Raw genomic sequence first — 19,001 nt, 5'->3', positions numbered from 1 at the left:
CCAATGCACGGGACACCGGCATTTTTTTTTCATTTCGGCCCCACCGAAATGCGGCCGCCGCGGCGGAGATTTTATCCGAATCCAATGCGGCGGGTCGATTGAGAATTAATCAGCACTTCATAAATCTTTGCAACTATGAAAGCGCGGACAAATCAACCTGTCACACTGGTTCGCCAAATGACTGCCCTGGAGAGTATATGTGGCTTCTTGTGCTGTTTCTGTGCTCACGAGGGTTTCGACGGGAATTCAGGGCGCAGGCTCCTTTCCCAAGCGTAATACCCCTGAAGGAAGCGGAACGCCAGGCCGGGGTACGCTTGTACCCATTTGAACCAGTGGGTGCCCGACGGCGGTGGGAATCGAACCCACAACCTCCCGCAGCCGAGGCGGGCGCTCTACCGCACTGATTCGGGACACTGATCCAATTGGACTGATTGGACAGCGGGTGCTTATCACGCAGTATTTTTCCATCATCACTCCTCATCCTCGAATATTTTCCTGTTTTCCCCCCTTTTACCACGGAGCAGCAGGCTAGACTGAGGCACGCTCCTCCGGCGCATTTCCGCTTTTTCTCTCATTAAGTACTCATCTCTCTCTCTCTCTCTCTGCTGAGACATAGCGACAGGACACTGAGAGCTCAACCTGCAGTCAGTAATTTAACTTACAAGTATTTTGTGTGTTTAAATGACCTCTCCATTGACGGCACAATAGGTATGCAATGTTCTTTTTTGCCCAAGTTAAAGAGTGCGCTGAAAACCCAAAAGGAGTATACTTGGCACTTCCCAAGTTAAAGGAGTGCGCTGAAAACTCAAAAGGAGTATACTTGGGAGTTGTCCAAGTTAAGGGAGTACCCATGTTAAAGGAGTGCGCTGAAAACTCAAAAGGAGTATACTTGCGAGTTGTCCAAGGTAAGGGAGTACCCAAGTTAAAGGAGTGTGCTGAAAACACAAAAGGAGTATACTCGGGGGTGACAGTAAGGGTTAACCCCGGCGAAGGTGGGTGCCTGTATTATATCTTGAATGGCAATGAAAGGGTATTTCACTAACATCAGGCAGGAACACTTTCAAAATAACGGAAGACTTACACACGGCTTGAACCATGATTTAGCACGTGGGAAGATCTTTCATCTTTTTTTTTTTCAAAAAAAATTTTTTTTCAACACATCGTTTGTGACCCGTCTATGACGTCACAGAACCTTATTTTAACTGTTATCTACGAGGTATTGCTTTACAGCGGCGTATATGATGTCAGTTCGTGTGCTCGATGCTTTGGAGGTGCAGGCCGTGCAAGCTGAATTAGTTCAGACAGCTGTCCGTCAGGGACAGTGAGTGCATACAGACTATTTTTTGTTAACTCCTTTGTAATTACGGTGATGTAGAGGCAGCATCTTTGCCCTACTTTATAAAAGATAGCATGGACGTTATCTTATTGTTATATTGTTAGCGTGGTGTGCACATGCATATGACATCAACGTGAACAGTTAACATGGGCTTTATTACCGCTATTGTTTTCCCAACACATGGTTTCACTTTCTTATTCACTGACAGTGTACTGACACTTCAAGGAACTCTGTGAAGCGCGCACTATATTGGTTTGTAAGAGTAGGAGTTCGCACATTTGTGTGTTGGCAATCAACAAAATATCATCAAAAATACTACAACCTTTCTTCTTCTTCTTCTTTTTTTTTTTTCGTAGAACGTTCCGACCACGTGCTCGGGACGTTCTACGACTTGTGGGGTGTGCAGCACTCTAAGCAAAGTTTGCGTTCTTCGGGGCTTATCCTGACCACAATAAATAATTTTTATCTGTCTCGCGTGCAGCTGTGCGCCCGGTACTTCCATACAATTCACGAGCTTCATGCACGGGTATAGTGTGTGACGATTGTTAGTGCTTTAGACTGCGGCCGCAACTGAGCTTTAGGGGGACTTCAGTCTAGTAACCAAGGACTAAGTTAGGGGACGCAAACCGCCGAGCTGCATTAAAAAAAAAAAAAAAAAAAAACGCATACACACAAACACCTTCAAAGGCAGTATATATATATATATATATATATATATATATATATATATATATATATATATATATATATTCATTAACTATGAGGAAACAACTGCATCACTCGTCGCACGATACAACGCACGTCCCGTCATGAGCATTGTTGCTTTTGTTGTTTTGAGCATTGTTTATTTTGCGCATAACCTTACACTTACTTGCACACACTATTTACAGGGTGTCTCTGTCGCTCACGTTACTTTTCACGCCGCTCATAAAACCTTCTAAAGTCCTTATACATGTTTTGCTTTTTTACAAATAGAGACTTTAAAAACCTTCTAGCCTCCCTAGTTTTAGTTTCGATCTGAGTATTGACCCGAGCCACAGGCATCCAACCTTTAGCTAGCCTAGCGTAGCCGCTTCCAAAGCTAATCCAAATCATTGGCGCGCCAAGCAGTTCTTTATTCTATGCTATGGTTTTTATTCTATGAGCCCGCTTCTGCGAATAGTGAAGGCTGTGCGAGTGCAACGTTTGCGAGTGTGTAAAAGTAACTGCAACTCGAGCCAGTGTCCGGCGTAGTGTTTTGTTTTCTTCGTTTGAGATGGCAGAATCCAAGAAACGATCCAGACTAACTCAGTCTAAACTCAACTTCTCCCAGCCTTCACAATCACCTGCGGTAAGCCACCTAGAGCTATTTTACCTGATACACATGACATTACCTGGAGTATTGCTTGTTTTGAACCAGTCACATCTCTGTAAATTCTGCTTACTTCTTCAGAAGCGTGGAGGTTCCGAGAAACGTGGAACCGGTGTATCGGCGGAAGACCTTGAACGTTTGGTATGGAGCGTGTTGTTTTCATCATTTTGCGTGGGCTGTAAATATGTTTATCTCGAAAGTCTGTAAAATTAATACGACATTGTACCGCATCGCCGATCAGTTCGTGCTAGCGCATGTTGTTTTGTTGTGCGTAGTCCACGCGCAATAAACAACAGTGCATCGTCGTCAAATGGCTGCGTTACTGGTGACGTGATATTCAACGTTCGTGAACGTAAATGTCGCATTTTTCGCCCTTTCAAGGTCAATGACACTGTGTACTACCTCTTGATCTCCGACCAGCACAAGGAGACCATCAAAAAGAAAGGTGAGCGTGCGATCCTTGCCTCGTAGTTCGACTGCAGTGATCACGGTTTTTGCATTCTAGAAAGCGGTCCCGAATAACGCACATACTTGCTGGAGCATTAGGAAGTAGAAGAAACTAGTTCACAACCGAAATGTAGTTTGTATAGTATGGTTTCAAACGTGTGCATTTACACGCATCAAGAATGGAGAGTTAACTGGCCGAGTTGCGATAGGTTCTTGATGTTACTGTGCCGAAACGACACAGACAAGAAAATTGAGGAACACAGGTGCTCTCTTTCAGCTGAAAACTTAGCACTGCTTAGTCCAAAGAGCTACAGTGTTATGAAATGATGGGTTCCAGCGGCATCTCTTGTTCGGCCACTGTTGATAATGGTACTGACTTTGTGTCACATGGTAGTGCACATAATACACCAATATCGACATGGTATGGTTCCTGTTTGAAGTAATGAATGAATAACAAGTAAACCATCACATGGAATCCCCTTGTGCAGAGAAAACATGTTTAGTTGTGTTGAAAGTTACCAAAAGAGAAAGAAGAGAAGACTTGAAACACCTATAAATGCTAACAGATTAGACCTGCTTAGGACAGAAATATCTCACAGAAACTGCATTAGTTATCGTTCTTGGCATTAACTTCCATAACTATGTGACAGTTGACTACTAGGCAATCTCCGCATTGTTAGGCGGCACCACCATTGGTTATCGAAAAGTGCCACGAAACGGCCATGTTGTTGCAAAAGCTCATGTTTACAGCAAGCCACATCTATGAAGTCGAGGATGTGGCTATTGCAGGCAGTTTCAAAATCATCAGCACATGCGTTTAAACTTTAATCAATCCAGCGACCAGGCAGAAACTTATTATAGTACTTAGTTACAGCAGCATGCACATCAGGTTCTTGTTTTCAGTTTAACAGCCAAAGAATTCAAGTGACTAGTGTTCACTGTGGTGTTTTGGGGCCAGGTGCTTTAGGTTTGGGGGATACCAAATGCCGGTTGGTAATATTTGCTCCTTGCAGAAACGAACCTTTCAAACTAGCATTTCCTGATGCTGTCAGCGATGAGAAAGTGCTGCTTTCTGAATGGTTAAAAGACAAAACACAGTTTTAAATTTTATTGTCCAAGAAGCAGGAGCAACGACAATGTCACGGTTCTTGTCCGAAGCAAAGCAGTTTGTATGGTCCGGTTGATTTTCTGTTTCGGATGACATTTTGCCAGCTGTCACAGGGGCAGTAACCCTACGTGCCAAGCTCACCTTTGTTCAGTCAATATTTTTCACCTTATTACAGGTTTGTACTAAGGTGAAGCCTACTAAAGCACATTCGTCACTTTGATGCACACCGCCTTAGCCTTCCCAAAACATCAGCTGTTGGTTTGCAAAATGCAGTAGTTCGTTGTGTGTGCAAGCATCCGCTTCGCAGATTATCAAGGACACATACTTTGGAATCCGAACCCTTCTTAATGCCATAAAAGATTTTAAAAGAATATGTACAACAGGACGGCAGCCTGCAAGACGCCATCGTATCACTGTCAGCGCAACGCCACATGCATGTTTTCTTGTTCCAAAATGTTATAAAATGATTAATGCCTGTTAGTGGCAGTCCTAGCCATGTAGCTGGGGTATATCTGCTGGTATAAGTCACGGTTTTAACGTCCGAGTGCCGCCCAGCGGGGGTTGGTATTCGAATTTACTTTCATCAACTTCATGCACATTACGCCAGTTCTCCCGAACAAACTGCATGCTACCGAGTTGAAAAAGAACCGTACTGCGGGTAATTCCACGATGCGCCCATTTATTGTCGGAACAAGTTCACCGAAAATACCGTTCAACTCAATGTAGCCCACTTTTTTAAACGAACCAGCTGTGTAGAGTTTGGGCTGTTGCTTCTGTGATATCCGTGCCAGCAAAAATCTTCATACCTGGAGCATTGCTGTAAACACTCTTGCACCCCACAACACAGCAGGTTTCTTGCACGCAGACTTCTTGCAGCAAACGTTGAGAACCTCGGTTTTCGGTTGAAATGTAAATGATCCGGAACAAAACAAAGCGATGAGTGCGGCCAGACTCTGCATAATTACGCTGCCGCTGCAAGTTGGCTGCTGCTGCTGCCAATTTAAAGTTACGCTCATGCCGCCGCTAGAGGTGCCCTCATGGGGCTGGAGTTACATCTACAAGGTGTAACTCCAGAATCTGGGAGTGTAACTACTCAAGAGAATCTGTGAGTAAAGTGCAATCCACACTTCTTAGTATAGGACACCATGACGTTGAATAACGCTCTGGCCTTCAATGTGCAAGCGTAATTCAGTTCTCGTTTTGTATTACTTTTACAGTACGTACGCATTTGAGCAAGTGTTAACAGCTGGTGCATGCTTACTTATTGCAGACATACAGAAGCATGTTCTGAACAACAGTGGAAAAGCAATGCGCGCCGTGCTGGCTTCAGCCAAGGAGAAACTCCAAGATGTAAGTTTGAAATGCGAGTGGTCGCTAATGGCCGTGGATAGTGTAGCATTGTTCTTTTATAGACATTGCTGTGAAATGGCTGACTGCAGCGTTTTCCTTTTACTGCTGAAAGAGACAGTTTTGAGAGACCATGTAGCAGACTTTACATGAACCAGTTTTCAAGTGCATGGTACAAGAATGTTCTTGGAAACTTAAAGTACTTTCTTTTTTCATGTGTGTACTGTTCTTGCACAAAAGATTTTGAGTTCCTGAGTACCAGGCTTGATTTTATTATGAGTCTATGTTAATAGAATGTAATATAACTTTTAACCCTTCAGAAATTGAAAATAATTATGTGTATCTGATATATACTGTATATTCATATATGTCATTTGTACTGACTAAACACACTGCTTTGTAACACTGATTGTACATTTCACCTTACATATTTTCACTTATACTCTGTCATTGATTGTACATTGCACACACTAAAGTGTACAAACTTTATTTTATTATGTCCCCGTTGTCATGAATATGGGCAAGAACCTTGTCAAGCTGCAAACAAGCAGCTTTTAGTTCTTGTCCCAGCGTTCATTTTTGTAAATGAATGAATGCGAAATAAACATTGATTGATTGATTGATTTCAATAGCAATGGCTGAGATCGTCTTTAAGGCAACCAATATGCTTCCACTGGAGTTAAAAGTAGTTTTGCCTGATATAAAGTGAATATTTACACGATATCCTTGTGAGCAGCTTAACTGCGAACATGTTGATTGACAAAAACCTGACTTGAACGGAATGCAAAGAACAGAACAGGGTCAGTGTAAGTTGTGTTTAGTTGTAAAGTAGCTGAGTGTAAGTGGTGCTATCAGGCCACTTGCAAATGGCAGTGTTGCGTGTTTGCTGCTTTGTGTCATCAAGTGGTCAGAAATTTTCAGCTCCCTCTGCTCTGGTTGAGGTGCTGTTGTGTCAGGAACAAGGACCACATAGTGAATGTATTCACATTATAAGTAACAGTATAAGCACCTTGAAGCTGTCTGCTAACTATGAGGCAGGCTGAGTTTAATGTCCCCTAGTTGTTTTCACTGAAGAAGCTTTCAGCACTTGTGTAAGAATAACTGCTTTTGGTAAAACGTCTGCACTAGCATTACTGTAGCTACGTATACTTTGCGCACTTTACAATGGCAGGTTGCTTTTTTTTTTATTTGCATTTTACAGGAGGACTCATTTGTGTAATGACTTCTTAATTTTTTGCTTTTTCTCAGGTGTTCGGCGTCGAATTGGTAGAGCTTGATGACAAACAAGGCTCGGTCATACTTGTCAGAAAAGTTGACCTTTCCGAGTTTAGTCAATTCCTGCAGATGTAAGCATACTTTCTCTTCTTCCTGCAGGTTACGTACCAGAAATATCCCTAACCCTTGCTTGAGAAAATTTCGCTTTGGGTACTCGATAAGTTGTGAGGAAACTGCTTTTGACCATATCTGTTATTATGGGCACGGCATATTTGTTGAAATCATTATTCTGTCATATTAGGAAAGCGTTTACCCAACGTTGCAGAGATAGGCGATCAGGTATACACTGTTCTTGCTGCCCAATGGCTTCTTCGCTTTCAAAATTTGCAGTGTATTTTGTTTTTATGCTTCTGTAATGCGAACATTATAATTTGTTAGCTATGTCACATTGCTTTGGTGAAATACGGTATATTCATTTTCATATGAAGCAGACCTTGCCAGAAGTATAACCTATTTCTCAATGGCGGCAATAAGAAAAACAAAGCAGCTTTGGACTGAAGGTTGAGTGCATGGTGCAAGCACTGTTGTGTTTATGTTCACATAATTAATATTTGTGAGATGTGTCCTGTTCTTTGCTCTCCAGCTTACTATCTTTTCAGCTTTTTCAGCATGCACTGCTGAGCAGATCGGATGTAGGTGCATTTGATTTATTTGATTTATTTTCAAATACTGTTGGCCGTCTTGGCCATAACAGGGTGGGTGCAGCACGTTTGCACATAACGTAAAAAATATAAACGCATTACAAAACGTATATAGGACATGATGCAATGAATGTTGGAAATACAATACAATAACCACCAAAACAAATAATAAAATACAATACTTTGGCTTAGAAATACATGTTTGTGACATCGTGACAAAGATATTGCAAGCAGTAGGAAAGAAAGACTACAGGATGTTTTCTAGAACAGTCTGACAACGTTTGCAGGACACCACTAAGATTCAATTTCATCAGAGGTTTTTAACGCGTTTTTCTAAGCCTTCAATGCTACTCGATTGCAAAATAGGCACCGGCAAACTGTTCCATCTTTAATCATACACACAAAAAAAGAATAAGCGTACATATCGTACATGTCCAGATATGCTTTTGGAATTGAGAACATGCAATTATTGCTTGACGTGATGTTTCTAGCCTGCCTGGAAGCAAGATAGGGTGTGGTTTCAATATTAAAGTGGCCTTTTGATAACAACAACAGAAATTTAGGTCTAACCAATTTCCGGCGTTGAGCCAGTGTAGGCAAACCAAGCAACAAGCATTTCAGGAACAGAGTCGGTACGATAATAGCGGGAAAAAGTTGTGGGGGTGCTGGACTCTCTTGCATCCCCTGATGTTGTTTTTCAAGCATAAGCATAGCTCTCTCATCTTTTGTAATCTGGTTTCTTCGCATAGCACATAGAGTGGGGAGAGTTGATGTAGTTGCATACTAGTGCAAGGAGATGGCGCAAGTGTCCCATGTTAGCGCCACCTGATGGCGTGGATAATTGGGCACTAGACAAACGAGCTTCCTTCTTTTTGGCTGTGGGACGACAGTACGCGCAGTCTAACTGCGCACCTGACCGTGTGCTCTGCGGGACTGACCCATGGAGGCCTTTTCAATAATTCGAATGCATCTCCGTTCGCATGACTGCACCAGCGAACTATTTATGTGTTGGTGTCTGGCACGGGGTGACCGTATTCGCTCGATATCTTTACGGTGTGAGTGGAACTTCGATTCCTCAGCTTATTCCATTGGTGTGTAGAAGGTGCAATAAATGCCCTTTTGTTTTGTTAGCATTACTGTGTGCTTGTCCTTTGTTCCATAGAGCATTTGAGACCTCGTAGAGTTATGGGGTAGGGGTATTCCTGTAGAACTGAAGCTCTCATCTGCAGTGAAGTCTTCCTTGCTCAAAATTAATGCAGATTCCTGATTTTTGGCAGAGTGCCTATTCACAATAATGACTTGGCTGAGAAAAAAAGTATCTTGGAGAATTTTGTATGCAACGCTGCATAATATATCTTTGGATGAAATTTGTTTTTCAGTGTCAGCGGTAGTGAGCCATTTACGTTGTATTTGAAAACGGGTGCTAAACTAGAATTTTCCTCCGTGAACACTATGCTCATTAGCTGCATGGGTGACATGCAGAATTACAGAATTTATGCAGTTAATGACTCGCCTTATCATCTCTTAATTTCAGAAGTGACAAAGTTCTTGCAAGACAGGGTCTCATAACTCTTGTCTTGGCTCTTATTCTCATGAATCATGGAATCATTCACGAAGGTATGTGTTTTCTTTATTTTCATTTTTTTGGTCATATGTCCTGATTCGTGTAAGGTAGTATAGCACTGTATTTTTTTTACGCATATCAAAAATGTCCATGTCCAACAATCGGCAGTGCACACAAAGTTAGTAAACCTGACCATATTTTACATTCCCAGAAGGTGCCTATGCATGTTCTTTGAATTTGGACACTTATTAACTCAGACAAGTTTTTTTACTTCCCATTTGGGTCTATTTAATGGAAGTTGCCTCTGCTATTTGCATAATTAATCCGGAGTTCATTCTGATGAATGGCAACTGTGGCACCTGTCGCCACTTTCTGGAATGGAATTATCCCATGGTTGTTGCAATGTTATGAATTATGCATTGACTGCGCAGTATTGGATAATACAACTGTGCGATGAATGGGGCATTGCATCACTGCAACATTGCATGTGATATGTTAGCTGATCAACATCATTGCACAAAGAATGAGGCCAGGATGAAGAGCTCTGTGTGGCTTTTTCGTACAGTGTGTTCCAGTATTAAAGGGAACACGGCCGTGTGTGGCTGTCACTTTACCGGCACCCCAGCTGCAATTGCTGGCTGAAGCTATGTCAATGCACTGCACAGGGATGTAGAAAGGTGTCCACTCTCACAAGTAATCTTCTGCAAAGCTGGGTGCAACCACTCTTGCCTGAGGGGAAAGTTTGCTAATGTTCGACACTCAACAGTTTCCTTTAAAATGGATTGAACTGTACACTGTGAACCGTGCAGTGAGCGATTGAACGAAAAATGGCTGGCATAACCATAGGTCGACATACTTTCCCACGAGTGCGTGTGAGAGTGAATGATTTCTGCTAACTTAGGGCAATATACCGTGTGTTCTCATGTGTGGGCAGTGCTCGGTGCCCCCCCTTTTGGATCCTGTGTGCACGCACAGCGGCGTGCTAGAGTACGAGAGGCGATGGCAGAAGTGGCCTTGTGACCAGCTAAGCCTGAATACGCAGTGGCCAATACTCCTGTGAGATATGAGACCCCCACAAGTTACAGAAGGGGTGCTAAGAGAAGGGAAGCATAGTCAGCGGCAGCAGAGAACTAGGTGGTGTGATGAAATTTCTCAATTTCATCACCCCACCTGCAGCAGTAATTGGAGATTCATGAGAGAGGCCTCCAACCTGCAGTGGACATAAATATTCAGATGATGTTGGGGATGACAGTACGTTTGAGCTAAGTGCTTAGATGTGCAGCACACATCTAATTGCTCAAACGCACAACACATACAAACATGCATGCACACAGCATGAAGGCTTGATTTGTGAATCTTGACTTTGTGTTCCCTGCAGCTTCACTTTGGAAAATGCTGAAGCCCTATGGCCTTGACCCAAAGTGAGTTTGCCCTTATTTTTCTAGCACCTGTGGAAAATGGTTTACTTCAAAGCTGGTTCAAAGGGTCTCTACTCATTGGTTTGCATAAATTAGGTTATTTTGTTGAGTGGTGCCTTTCCATTTGAGTTTAGCAGTTTGTATGTTAACCCTTTCAGACGAAAATTAGTTGTGGTGATTGAAAACTTACTTTCTCTGCATTTCTTACGTCTTCAGAATCATAAAACGCTTACAGCTGCAGCATAGATTGCAGTAGAACCTTGTTGATACGATCACGGCTGGTACGAATTTTGGTGTGATACGAATGAGTAACATTCTTTGGCCGAAATACATTGCTCTTAATACGAAAAACATTGGCTGTTACGAACGTGTTGCCGCGCCGCTGCGGATCATACGAGTGTGTGAGCAACAGCGGCGGTGGCTGGGGCCGAGCCAGTGGAGCGACTGGCACAGCGGGATCCGGACGGGATCCATAGTCGCCATGTAGCCGGCTACGTCACGCGGCTGCGCAGTCTCTGATTGGTTCCCCTGTTGAGTGGACCAGACCACATAACAGCCTAGCTGATGCTTTGACCAGAGAGAAAGACGGCGAGGACCACTGCAGCAACGACGAGTGCGGGCTAAGGCGTTCAGTGGCGTGCGAAAACATTCGCGAGGTGACATGCGCGCACTTTTATGCATTCCAGGAGGCGATCGCTGACGATTTGGGCAAGAAGCAAACGCACGCAGATAGTAGAACCCCATTGATATGTTTTTCAAGAGACTGCAAAAAAAAAAAAAAGAATGTCGCACATTTGCTTGAAAGGTGAAGCAACCATTGCGATAGCAAATTAGTAGACAGCTGTAGAATAGTAGTTTTATCGGCCGTATAAACTTATAAACATTCGCTTACTAACTAAATTAACAAGCTCGGTGTCGCACGCACAGGTAAACACGAAGCCATCTCGCTCAATGACCACGGGAATTCGCTGTAAAAACGCTGGAGTAAAAAGAAGTGCGGCAGCAGCAGCGAGTGAATTGACCTTCGCGATATCTCTCACTTCAAAGCAAACTAAACGTCGAAAGTCCAGCGCATACCAAGCTATCTGGCATTACGGACCCTTTGTCAACATCATAGATCGTTTTGAAGATGAGGCCTGCTTGAGATCGCTTTCAAGATACAGTGCCCGCACCGTATCGGCAATGTGCCGGTCACTTGTTGCCATGCACCGGTTATTTGTTGCAACGTACTAGCTGGCTGTACTGCTAAATTTATGTGACTGCCACATTCAAACGCAATGTAAGATGCAAGAAAATTACAGATTGGAATTATATAGGATTTAGGTCGGGACTGCGAAAATGCGACATAGCAGCCGGGAAAACGCAGCAGCGAGGAACATATCAACAGGGTTCCACTACTATTAGGAATTTTTTCTGCTAAAAATAAATAAATTTTTTCTTGATTTTGTGTATGTTTTAACGATACGAATTTTGGGTGATACGAATATTCCACGCGACCCCGCGAGATTCGTATCACCGAGATTTTACTGTAAGACTTTTCAGTTTAAAAAAAATTATGACTGGCGCAACACATTGTGAAAAACAATGAAAGAAGTGAACCCGCTACATACAATGACATACTCACACCAAGCAAAATACCCAACCATTTATCTTCACACTCGTTTTACTAAAACAATTTGCCTGTGTAATTCAAACTTGCAGCACTATTTCAATCAGAAGCATTTCAAGATGTACGGGACACATTTTAAATATTCTTACTTTAATCAATGCTTTTCCTGTTGGTGCACCATCTTGGTGTACACAATTGTGTACATACATAGCGTCTGAAAGGGTTTAAAAGCTTTTACTGGTGTTGTGAAGTGCATTACAATAGGATATTAGGATTTTTATTTACGTTGGGGTGATTGCTGTGACACCATTGGCTTTTAGAGTTGTTCACAAAAAAATTTCCTCCAGCCTTTTCTTTTCTCTTCATCAAGCTACAGTATTGGTAGAAGACTCGTAATTTGCAAATTTCTTAGCTGGTGCTCCCTGTGACTACGCATGCATTTTCATCACTCTCTGGAACGAAGCGTAGCTATAGCAGTCGTAGAGAATATTGTTTGTATGGTTAGCATTGTAACTATGAGCTCTCTTGTAAACATTTTCAGTGGAGCAGGGATGTTGTAGACACCGATGAGAAGATTGTGGTTGTGTAAAGCACAGTGCGAGGTGTATGAAACTATGCTTGGTCAACCACTTGAAAAGTGGGATGAATCAGCTCACTCAAGGTGGCTAGCGTAACCAATCGGGAAACAATTGTGGTTCACTTACCACCTCAAAATTAAATGAATGTTTTAAACTTGAACAAGGAAGATGATGACACAATGAAAAAATCAGTATGCGTTCTACAGTGTTCTTTAACCGCTCACTTATCCACCATCTATTGCTCTAATATGCAAATGTTTGTGAAATGCTCAGCTATTTTGGTAAGTTTTGTGTGTTTGCTAATTCTCTGCACGTGCGTATGCCTTTCTTCTTCTTCGTAATTTTTTTCAGCTCGTCGAATCCCGTCTTTGGTGACGTGAGGAAGCTGATCTGTGTAGAGCTTGTTAAGCAAGCGTACATCGAGCAGTCGGTGATTCTTGGGTCTGATCCGCCAGTGAACCAGTACCAGTGGGGTGTGCGTGCAAAGAAGGAATTCTCGAAGCGTTCTGTCCTCGAAATAGTCTGCAAGGTACTTTCTGTCTCATTAACAAGCATAATGGAGCTATACTGGCCAGTGATTTTCAAGCATTGTTGCAGCACTGCTCTGTGGTTTGCAAGATGTTCTCTGCACCCTGAATTGGGCTTTTTGGTTTGCACTTGTATTTAAAGGGACCCTCATTTGCCACATAGCAAATTTTGGTTATACACTAGAAAGCTGTTACAGTGCCCTCTTGGGAGCTTTCTACCGCACATAATTTTTCAAATTGGTTCTTTAATAGCCGAGATTGAAATATTCCAGTGCCCTGAACCCATGATTTCAGGAGGGAAGCGTCACCGCCAACATGGACACACTGTCCACTTGCCTCGTCTTGCCTCCGCAAGTGAAATTCCTTTCCTGCGTTCTCCCATACCGGAGCTGGAGGATCGCGTGACACATACGTCACGCCCCCGCCTTCTTTCCTTTTTTTTTTTATCTCTCGTTTCTTTGCTGCACTCCACACTTCCACTGACGGTCACACGTGCGAACTGTTGCGTTTGTCTTGTTTTGCGCAGCACACGATTTTGCGCGCTGTGCACTAGAACACCTGGCTAGTGATATAAGTCAGTGGGACACGAACACTGAGGCAGACACAAGCGGATCACAGAGCATGATTGCGCACTGGAACATGGTAGAAAATGACAGTTTCGCTCTCAGCGTGCACGACTGCATGACGTGGGAACAAGCAGACGAAATGGAAGTACATCTCTCTTGCTATGGTATGAAGTAAAAAAAGGAAGACACACAGACATTCGGTTTGTAGGTTTTATTATTTCTCTAAGCTTTCATTCGTGTAGTGTGTGGGTGTGCCAGCTTGTGGAGCTGTCCGCGCCCTGGCACCGGGGATGGATGCCTACCACTCTGGGGCTCGAGGGGCGTGGTAGTAGTTGGCGAAATGCTCCGCCAGTGTAATTGTGCTGGCAACACTGCTGGCGGCCACGCGAACCGTAGCACTGCTCGGTCGCGTCAGCAGCTCTCGGGAGGGACCGCAGGCGCTGGCACCAGGACGAACCGTCAGCCGCCCGGGTTTGTCCCCTGGTCCCAACGAATGCTGGAAAAGGCTGCTCGAGCGGACCGGTAGCCGCTTGTGTGTTGGCTGGTCCTGCTGCGCTCCAGGAACCGGCACCTAAGCAGACTGGTAGCTGCCTTGGTCGCCACCGGGACACGTCACTCCAGATCGTCGTCGGCTGCGCCCATTTTTCAGGGCCGTCCAAATCGAACTGCAGTGCGCGCTGTCCTCAGTGTGCCACGCTGCCGCACACTACCTCCCACACTTCATCTTCTTTCACTTCGTCTGTCCAGTACACTCATCACACCACATATTATAGCAATTGCTTGAAGCAGACTTTTCTTTCGTTTTTTTCAATTCCCCATATTTTAAAACAAAAGTGGCGAAAAAGTTGACGCGTTAGATAAATTGGAGCACCCAGCCTGCAACTTAATAACTTTGCACTAAAGACTGACACTGTCACTAAACTGTATCTGTTTACCCTGAACAGTTCTAATTCCTAATTTTACTCTTTACATGTAATGGTTACTTTGTTTATTTAACTTTTGCCTGATGTCTTATTCACAAATTATTGGTATAACTCAAACAAATGTGCATGTGATTTTTTTCTATGTTAGATGTTCTACTCGGGTGCAGTTAATAGAATTGTGACATCTGTTATTATTGGGAAGCTAAATGGCAAAAAATTTGATGTATGAATTACCAGAATCTTCTGATCCTCATCAATTTGTGTGGTAAAGAAACAGAGAAGTGAGGGTCCAATAATAATGTTCTCCCAAGAGTCACTGAAGTTAAATTTTCTTTTTTTTTTTTATGTCCAGTACTAAATTTAGTTTAGAGAGCTCAGTGGTGCCCCAAGCAGTGTTGCCAACATTTCTTTGAGAGTGTTGCTAAACTAAAACAAAAACTTGAAATTTTGCTAAAGTTTGCTCCAGGGTCGCTCAAATTTTAAAATCAATTTTGTATAATGTATTTTTTTAACACTGCTGTAATATGGGCTAACAAGGCAGAACGCTTAGTCTAAAACATTTCACTTTCATCTGGTGTCTGTACAGTTGACAAATAAACAGTGAATTTATCACTAACGTGTATAGGCACAATTAACCACGCAATGGCCTCATTGAGTGCAGATAACCAATGCTTCATCGTGGTCGTGTAGCCCATACTCAAAAGAGCCAATTTTGGCTGCGATTTGGTAACGTTTCAACAATAAAGGGCATTCTAGAAAGTAATTCCAAAAGTAACTTTCTTAACTTTGAAGTCGCTAGAAAGTTGTCGGTCGCTAAATAGAAAATTGGTATCGCTAGACAAACCAATATTTCACTAAATTCACCAATGAAGTCATGAAAATGGCGACAGTAGTCCAAGAAGAGCGTTTCGTAATTGTTCCGAAACTATTTACGAATTATGTTACCAAAATTATTTGTTACGAAACAGGCATGTGATGCACCTTAACATTTTTTTAAACTGCATCCACTGAGAGGTGCCATTTCTTTGTGAAATTTGAGGTTTAACAAACCTGTGGTGTTAGCTGAAAGAGATGTTTATGTCTAGCAGGTACTATTTATATCACTTTCAGGTGCTGCTTAATTTTGTCAGTTGAAAATTTAGTTATGACTCATTATTTGCATCTTCAGCATGAATAAAAATATGCAGAAGCCAGAGAGATTAAGAATCTAAATTTTTTTCCTGTGGGTTTGGTCGCCTACTCAAACATGGACTCTATGCCTTATCACACGTAAAATTTTACGAGAAAAGCAGTGAGCCAATTCAAAAAGAACCTTTGCTGTCAAAAACGACAAACCAAGAGGACTAACTACATGTTGCCATATTTTTTCCCCAGCAAACGTGCATGTGTATACACCTTAAATATATTTTCTCTGACAAGCTTGGTGTGTATAAATAACTTTTTGGAACACTGCTTCATTTACAGCTGTGCATGCGAAGGATTAAAAATATCATTATTTTCCTTAGTTCTTCAAATTTCTTGACGTTATCTTTGCACGTACAATTGTGCATGCAGTGTCCGAAGGGGATATGATGTTTGGTATAGCCTAGATGTGCGTTTGGGACCATAAACTTGACCATAGCAACCCTTATCTGTGGAACTGTAACAATCTTCTAAAACAAATGAGTAGTACTACATTGTGCAGTCAAAGTATGCGGCCATTTAGTATGTGGAATTGTTTCTTTGAGCTTGGGCTTCTCCGAATATGTTCATGTGGTGGCTCTTTTTTTCCACCCTAGGGTATTGATCCTGGATGCTTTGAACATGTACAGTCAACCACAAAAATTTAAGGACCACGGGATCTCAGAAAACGTTCAATTCCCGAGCAACCTGTAGCAGTAGCCAGTAAAACTGTATGCAACAATGTTGTTAACGTATTCTAATCGAGGCCCGAAATGCAAATATGTACCAGGCTGCGTTGTGAGGCTGTGGAGATATTCAGCTTTTTCTCAAACTTCATGGTCCATAATAGTATTTTGTGGTTGACTGTGCAGTCAACGTCCGATTTTTCGAACTCCCTAGGGACTGCGAAAACGTCTGAAAATTGAATGCATGCCTTTACTGCTCCTAAGGGCTTAAATTGCCACAGGCGCGTCCGAAATGGCTCTGAAGACCTGCCAGTGCACTTATTAGGTGTATCGGTGCTTGTATTGTGACAGGGAATGGCAAATGCACGCATGTATAATTAAGGAATGCTTACTGTATCCCGTGACAATGGCCCCTAGCGGCCTAGCGTTGCCACGGTGGTGTCTACAGCTATCAGCAGATCTGCGTGCGAGAGTGCCTGTTCGAGGCTGCGAGATAATCAAAATGGAGGCAGTGGTGGCTTCGATAATGTCGTTTCAGACCTGCGGTCATGGCAAAAAGCCCGGAAAATCAGATGGCGAGGGGTTCTTGCATCCGAAATTTCTGACGTTCTTATACATTGACTTATGGGGAGCGTTGGGGTGCCGCATAAGCATCCAAATTACCGGGCATGTCCGAACAATCGGTCGTCTGGAAAATCATTCGTTCTGTGTATTGAGTGTTTTTATAGTTCTCATTTTCTTTTCTCGTTTTCCTTCATTCTGTGTGTAGTGTTGCATTATTAGCAGAGTGTTTATGATAGCTGGATCTAAGGTGGACTGTCTACTCATTTTTCTTCATTTTGTGACATCGGAATACACGCACAGTCGTTCTGAGAGCCACATCTGTTGTATGTTGTGCTGCGCAGTTGAAGAATCCATTGCTTGTTTCAGCAACGCACTTGTGCCATTCACATTTCAACTCGGACACTGCAGGGAAGAGATTTTGTTGCGAACGTTTTAATGACAATCAGTTTTCATGTGCTTGTTTGCCCGAGACCATGTGATGAAGTGATTTTGTTGGGAAACTTGCAAGGGACAATCATTTTGAACGTGCCTGCTTGTCCTGGTCATGTGATGGGGTGGTAGCGGTGTTGTCAATCATGTGAATAGACCGATGAATCTGCTTGTCTGTGCAGGTTATGGGTCAAGGGACTCGACTAGAGCACTATGCGTCAGTGTACAACGAAATAGTGCATTCTGAGCAAGCCAACTGAAAAGGAACCTGATGTTAGCCTTCCACATTGGGAATCAATTAATTCATTGTACAATACCTTTCCTTCTTTTTCCGTAGTTTGGAAGGAAGGCAGTGCAACTTTTTTTACCGTGCAGACAACACAAAAGTGAAGGACAGAAGCAGGCACATCGCTTGTGGTGTCTGTTTCTATTCTTTAAAAAAATCTTTCTTCTTCAATTAAACAAAGGACGATCTACGGACATAGGTGTAGCTCTTTGCCCATTTGTTCTTCTTTCCTGATCCTTCCTGGATGTGTACTGGTCTGTTGAAAGAATAGATACAGACAATGTAAGTGCCATGCCGTAGAGGTGCAGTAATGATTGAGAAACAAGTGTTTCTTGATCTTATTGTTATACTATAATTTCAATTTGGTTGAATTTATGTAACATAAAGTTTGTTTGTTTTTTGTGTCTTCACTCATTACTTGTTTTGTGAGCCAGACTGCTATATTCTGGAATTGGCAGTTTCGCATTAAGGCCAACACCTAAAAAAGTTCATTTCATGTTTGGTTATATCTTTTCTTATTTTTGCTACACACATAAAAGGATTCTGTGATATGTACATACTTCATCGTCTTTGCCTGCTGGGCTGCTTGATGATGATCGTCTTTTTGTAATTAATAAAGCTGTGTAAATGTTGCTTACCTGACTCCTATACTAAGTTACTTGTGTTGAAAGACTGCACCATGCTCTTGTTGGATGCAAATGGGTGCATTTGCTTAAAGTTCCATGGCAGTCACTCGCACCTGGGACTGCAACCAGGGGTATGGTTTAAACATAGCGATATCAATTGCAAATACTTACTAACATGTTTGTCGGTTCCAATTATTAGATGCCTAAAATTATACCCTAAATGGTTAAAAACCTATGTAACTGTCAGTGTTGCTACTGCACCACGCGTAAAATAACATGGCATAGCCTTTCAAGATGTCCACTGTTGGCGTAAAGACAACCCAAAAACATTTATTTGGAGGTGATATAGTTTCACCTAAAGGGACACTAAAGGAAAATACAGTGGAATCTCGTTGATACAGTTCTGCATAATATGTTTTTCTTTTTCTGGCCAATGTCGATAACGGCAATGCATTTTCGGATGATACGGTTTATCTCCAGTTCCTGTGAAGATATCGCATCAACGAGATTCCACTATTAAGTTTAGCTAAATGGAAACATTACGCTTGTGTGATAATGA

General features: G+C 42.5%; 1 protein-coding gene across 2 annotated transcripts; it reads left to right on the top strand.

Moving 5' to 3' along the window:
* Positions 1-2,426: 2,426 nt before the first annotated feature.
* Positions 2,427-18,450, top strand: LOC119434117 (non-structural maintenance of chromosomes element 3 homolog). 2 transcript variants are annotated; one of them, XM_037701436.2, is made up of 9 exons: positions 2,429-2,666; positions 2,769-2,828; positions 3,069-3,132; positions 5,513-5,592; positions 6,838-6,935; positions 9,040-9,122; positions 10,448-10,490; positions 13,026-13,203; positions 17,713-18,450. In XM_037701436.2, the coding sequence occupies exons 1-9, from the start codon at positions 2,592-2,594 to the stop codon at positions 17,788-17,790; spliced, it is 759 nt and encodes a 252-aa protein (XP_037557364.1). In that variant the 5' UTR covers positions 2,429-2,591; the 3' UTR covers positions 17,791-18,450. The 2 variants fall into 2 exon arrangements, with proteins under 2 accessions (XP_049515328.1, XP_037557364.1); XM_049659371.1 differs by lacking the exon at positions 13,026-13,203 and having other exon boundaries at positions 2,427-2,666.
* The last annotated feature ends 551 nt before the right edge of the window (positions 18,451-19,001 follow it).

This window comes from Dermacentor silvarum, chromosome 11, assembly GCF_013339745.2.
Source record: "Dermacentor silvarum isolate Dsil-2018 chromosome 11, BIME_Dsil_1.4, whole genome shotgun sequence".
Taxonomy (NCBI): Eukaryota; Metazoa; Arthropoda; class Arachnida; order Ixodida; family Ixodidae; genus Dermacentor; species Dermacentor silvarum.
Note: the sequence above shows the minus strand (reverse complement) of the source record. Positions and strands in the feature narration are given on the sequence as shown.